The sequence below is a fragment of the Eleutherodactylus coqui genome, chromosome 4 (genome assembly GCF_035609145.1).
Source record: "Eleutherodactylus coqui strain aEleCoq1 chromosome 4, aEleCoq1.hap1, whole genome shotgun sequence".
Lineage (NCBI taxonomy): Eukaryota > Metazoa > Chordata > Amphibia > Anura > Eleutherodactylidae > Eleutherodactylus > Eleutherodactylus coqui.
Genome location: NC_089840.1, coordinates 220,739,179 through 220,744,841, shown reverse-complemented (window position 1 = coordinate 220,744,841; position 5,663 = coordinate 220,739,179). Strand labels below are relative to the sequence as shown.

The following is a 5,663-nucleotide window of genomic DNA, read 5'->3' as shown; positions in this document are numbered from 1 at the left end:
TCCAGTCGTCTGCAGGAGATTCAGGCACTGGTCTGCATGAAGTCCCTGGAATATATAGGCAAACAACTGCTCTAGGCATTTAGCATAGCAGAAGGTGGCCAACTTCGAGTACTTCAGTGATAGTAGCAGTCTCATGGGACTTGGACACACGGAAAAGCATAATTTTGCTTCTCACATGCTATTGAAGTTGGCAATTAAACTTTTTACTCACAGGGACAACGCATGATTTAAACCCATGTTCCTGGGCCAGTGTGCCATGTAGTGCATCCATGCACACTATGGTTTCAATATAGGACATCAGTATTGAGATGTAGTGCTGGATATGCCTTTTGTCACACCCTGTATACGTGATACAGATCCATCCACCAATAGTAAAAACAATAGTGTTGGGAAAGTATTGAAATAAACCAGAGTAGTTAGAGATCGAAAGGGATTCTGATTGGTTACTACAGATATACAATTACCACAGACCAAAGATATCTAATTTTTCCAAATATTTTATTTAAAATAAAAATGCTGACATCCTAAAACAGAAATTCTCTATACAATGTAAAAAAGGGGTAGAGGGGCTGTGTACAAATTTACACAATAGAAGCATAATGGCGGCATTTAGGAACTTTCCACAATCATAAATATACTGTATACAACTGAGAGAGTTGCATTGTATTTACAACACAGTAATTTACTGCAAACACTGGGAATAAGGTGCAGTTCCATAAAAAGAAACTATTCAGGTGACCCTGGATCATAGACGACCTCCAGAGTCCTTCATGTAAACGGTGATAAGGTTACAGGTACATCCAAAGAGCAAGTCATCTGTCAAGCAAAGTCTTATAAGAAATCCATGGAGAGCTTTCAATGCCTCTGACAAGTGTGAAGTCTCGAGGTTTTAGGAACTGTTGTGAACTCTCCCTTCTGTAACTTGCAGGACATTCCTGCTCCACAATGACAACGCTGGAATATCTCCAGCCCATGAGTGCCTTTTCTCCTGTGCTTGGTGCACACTTGGCCTTCCTCAAGGACAGGTTTGCAGATCTTTGACCAGAAGTGGCGTGCACAACAAAGTCCTGGTCCGCAGTCTGATGACCTGAGACACACATCACCATCACGACCTAAAGGAAAGAAAGAAAGATACATGAAGTCCATGTGATTGCTTGCAATGATCTGTCATAGTTTCATAAGCTACCTGTGCTCTATTATGATACACCAGTATCTATTACATAAGATAGACTTCTCTACACCTATTGAGTATCGCCAATATTACAGGTTGATTGCAAAAACTAAAGAAAAGCTACAAGAGTTGTATATTTACCTTTAAATGGCTGCATTCCAGAAGGAGATGTAGTAAATTTGGTGTTAGTATCCACTGTGGCCTGGTCATTGTACGTCTCCATCATTGCATCCTCCATATACCCATGATGTGGGAAACGTTCATTTTCTGGCTCAACCGGTATACAAATACCTATGAGGGGAGAGGTGACAATTTAGCATTGATATATGGAAATGGGCAACATTACTAGGAAAATAAATAACCCCTATTAAGAGTATACCAGACATAGTATGCAAGTAGGATCACAAAACAGTCGCTTGGTCAACCTGGACACTGCACTTCATCTCTACATATAATGACTTTAAAGGGAACCCATCAACTATAAATGCCATAAATTAGGTTATGGTGCTTATAGTCTAGTGGACATGGAGTCTAGGGAGCTGTATTTCATAATGACCTAGTCCCCCAATCAGGTGGTGTCCCTGGCAAAGTCAGTGCAAGCTCGCCAGCTTGACTTTTTTCCAGAAGGCTGTGCATGCACATTCCCATAGAGATGGAGGAGAAGGTATCTGTACAGCCTTCTAAAAAGAGACTTAAGCTTGCTGTGTATGCACTGACTCCGCGGGGGTACACCGTAGTAACAGGAGTAAGAATGGGGGAAAAAAAACGCTCTTTGGTCCCCATATCACCAAACTTAATTTATGGTGTTTATAGCTGGTTCCTTTTAACTAGCGCAATACAGGAACAGTTAGAGCCAACTTTAAACGGAAGGGTGGGTAAGACCATTTACAATTGTGACCCTTTAAGTTTAAGGCATAACCTTCAGCTTTTGCCTGAGCTTTGTAATCAGAGAGAGTTTGTATAAATCCTCAAAGACTTGACAACATTTTGTAGTCAAACAAGACACCCAATTAGCCTTACAGCAGGGGACAATGTTGTGTTCCCTGCATCCATACAGTTGCTTTACATTTCAAACGGGGATATTTCACCTTATATTCATGAGTAGGCTTTCTTCTAGTTTGCTAGTGTTTTGTATAAACTTTAGATTGTCCTACAACATTGTTATGCATAAACCTCTGCTACAGGTGAGTACATTGTAGCAACTCCAAGACAAGCCTTCTCCAAACTGTTACATTCTGTGCAAACAATATATTAGCATAAGGCACTGACAGGACTTACCATTACTACAGTAGGTGCCCATACAGCACATGGCATCCCTGAGGCATCTTTTTCTGCGCTTCCTGCATGCCAGGCAGACCAGGTTGTTGCCAGTTCTAGAGCTATGGCAAAACTCATCTAGAGCACAATCATCATCTTCTGTACAACTGTAAAGCTGAAAGATACAGGACATGTCAGTCTAGGACTGATACACCATCATATGCAATACATATACACAGTAGCATGCAGTTACAGTACACTGACCCTTTGAGCTAACAGTCAGATGCAGTTACTTTATTATGTTGGTTAGATATACCTATCAGAACTCCATATGGATCATCAGCAACATGCATTTAATACATCTTGGTTACATAAAAACAGAAGTTTATACTTAGCAGAATAGAAAAGGTTAGCTACTTACAGGGTAAGCATCAAAGGGCTGGTACTTGTTGGCAATGTCATAGAAGGAGTCCGGGCTGACACTGACTGGGTAGAAGCCCATAGGTTGGCCAGGTGGTGCTGCAGGGGCATTCTTGATAGAGTTGGAGTTTGCCGCCACCACCACATAGGCAGAGGCTCCTTGGAGAAGAGAGAGGAGGGTCATGAGCATCCTGAGAAGAGGCCGGTGCATGGTCAGAGCTGCTGATAAGTCCTGGGAGGTGCTCCTCAGCAGAGGTCTCCTGTATGAAGATGCTCACGAGCCGGGGCTCTACTTATACTGCTCAGCTTGTTTGGATACACGCCCAGAACACGGCACAACAAAGACAAGGGATGGGATTTCAAAGCTGAGGGATTTGTGTCTCTCCAGCCCGGCTACATCACACAGCAGACTGCAGAGGAGCTCACAATCATGGCAATTAGCTAGTAGACTTTATGATGAGCTCAAAGGTCAGGAGCCTCCAGGAGCAACTGCAGGAAGACTGGAGTGTATGGAGAGCTGGGTTATGGAGGGATGTCACCATATGTATATATTGTACACAGACCCTGTACATCTAGTTATTTAACTTTATATAGCTGTGTATGTATAGGTGCAAAGAGAGACAAAAAAAGAAAATGAGAAGATAGATAGTGGATGTACTGATTTTATAACCTGTGGAGAGACATACTGAAAGATATAATCCAAAAGATAGGTTATCTGTCTGTCTATCCATATCTATGCTATTTTTATATGTGTTTTTTTTAGATTGAGCTATTCATACTAATTCTATTTATTATACCTGTAGGTTTATGTATCTGCTATTTATATGCCAGATATAATAAACAGCAAAGAGATAGATAGATAGATAGATAGATAGGCAGACAATTGCTTTTGTATTTTAGAGGCCATGGTAGGTAAATTGTGCAAGAAATTTAGTAATAACAAGTGGTCACAATGCAGTGAGCATTCATTTGGCACTTGCTATATCTGTAGATAGATAGATAATGTACTGCTTTTATACCCCATAGAGAAAGATAGTGAAATATATATAAAAAAAAATAGGTAATCTATCACCTATTTATCTGCTATCCATATTTATGCTATTTCTATATCTATCTATCTATCTATCTATCTATCTATCTATCTATCTATCTATCTATCTATCTATCTATCTATCTCATATCTATCTATCTATCTATCTATCCATATCAATGCTATTTATTTCATCTTTCTGTTTATATATTTGCTATCTATATGATAAATATAATAAACAGTAAGGCCGCCTGCAGACGAGCGGAAATCCCGCCGCGGGATTTCCCGCGGGATTTCCGCTGCTGAAAGTCTGCATAGGAGTGCATTACAATACGCACTCCTATGCAGACGGCCGCGGTTTGGCCGCGCGAAATCTCGCGCGGCAAACAAACCGCGGCATGTTCTAATTTCCTGCGGGGCACGCACTCACCTGGCCGCCGACTCCGGTCTGCGCATGCGCCGGCTGCGCGGCAGCCGGCACATCAAAGAGCCGGGGCCGCCAGGCGCGGGTAAGTACGCGCTCGTCCCTGCAGGCTCTGGGGTCGGATCGCGCGGCGAGATTTCTCGCTGCCGGATCCGACCCGCTCGTCTGCAGGCGGCCTAAGAGAGATAAACATGGGATAGATAGACAATTCACTTTGTATTGTAGAGCCCACGGTAAGTAAATTTCACATGAATTTCGTAACAACAAACAAACTGTCACAATGCAGTGAGCATTCATTTAGCCCTTGCTACATCTATAGATAGATAGATAATGTACTGAATTTATAACATATAGGGAGAGTACTGAAAGCTATAATAAATTAAAAATAGACATTTCCTATCTACCATCCATATATATGCTATCTATCTATCTATCTATCTATCTATCTATCTATCTATCTATCTATCTATCTATCTATCTATCTATTCATATCAATGCTATTTGCTTTATCTTTCAGTTTATATATCTGCTATCTATCTGATAAATATAATAAGAGATAGACAGATATAAAGATAGCTAGACAGATGGATAGATATGAGATAGATAAATAGATAGATATGAGATAGATAAATTGATAGACCATCTTATGATTTTTAATTACTGTATATTGTAGATAAAATTACATTAAGAGCACTTCTTGGTATCTTAAACATCAGAGCAGAAGTTGCCTGTGCGTAAATGGTATATTTCATAATTAGAGAACTGGCACCAACTAGTGGTCTATTTGTGGAAATGTTCTTTGCTGTGAAATCCAATACTTACTTGACCGGTAGCCAAAATTCTAGCATTCTGGAGGCAGCTTATTAAAGAATAAGGAAAAAGAAAGAAAAAGAAACAAGTGCCTCTTGGGCTTAGAGGGTTACACATGTGCTACTGTATGGTGCTCTGTATGGCGCCATACTACTGAGAAATGCATGCGACTGTATGAAACTGGAATAGAAAAATAAATCAATGCAAAAAATGCCAAGCCTAGCCAAATAGCTTTTCATGAATCATCTTATCAAATAAAAGTCCCAATATAGAATTTGGCATCATATTTTGTATCAGATGGATAGGAAGTAGAGATGAGCGAGTATACTCGCTAAGGCACATTACTCGAGCGAGTAGTGCCTTAGCCGAGTATCTCCCCGCTCGTCTCTAAAGATTCGGGGGCCAGCGCGGGTGACAGGTGAGTTGCGGCGGGGAGTGGGGGGGAGAGCGAGATCTCCCCTCCGTTCCTCCCCGCTCTCCCCTGCCGCTCCCCCCCCCCCCCCCGAATCTTTAGAGACGAGCGAGGAGATACTCGGCTAAGGCACTACTCG

General features: G+C 41.4%; 1 protein-coding gene across 1 annotated transcript; it reads right to left on the bottom strand.

The window, feature by feature from the left end:
* Positions 1-481: 481 nt before the first annotated feature.
* DKK1 (dickkopf WNT signaling pathway inhibitor 1) lies at positions 482-3,126 on the bottom strand. The gene is made up of 4 exons (XM_066598804.1): positions 2,850-3,126; positions 2,450-2,603; positions 1,313-1,462; positions 482-1,112 (listed from the first exon to the last, which is right to left on the bottom strand). Exons 1-4 carry the CDS (start codon positions 3,057-3,059, stop codon positions 856-858), a joined length of 771 nt encoding a protein of 256 aa, XP_066454901.1. The 5' UTR covers positions 3,060-3,126; the 3' UTR covers positions 482-855.
* Positions 3,127-5,663: the final 2,537 nt, after the last annotated feature.

Coding starts and splice junctions, on each gene's coding strand:
- DKK1 (XM_066598804.1), bottom strand. CDS start 3,059: ATGCACCGGCCTCTTCTCAGGATGCTCATGACCCTCCTCTCTCTTCTC. Junction 2,604..2,849: donor AGCCCTTTGATGCTTACCCT/GTAAGTAGCTAA, acceptor TGTATCTTTCAG/CTTTACAGTTGTACAGAAGA. Junction 1,463..2,449: donor GGGCACCTACTGTAGTAATG/GTAAGTCCTGTC, acceptor CTCCCCTCATAG/GTATTTGTATACCGGTTGAG.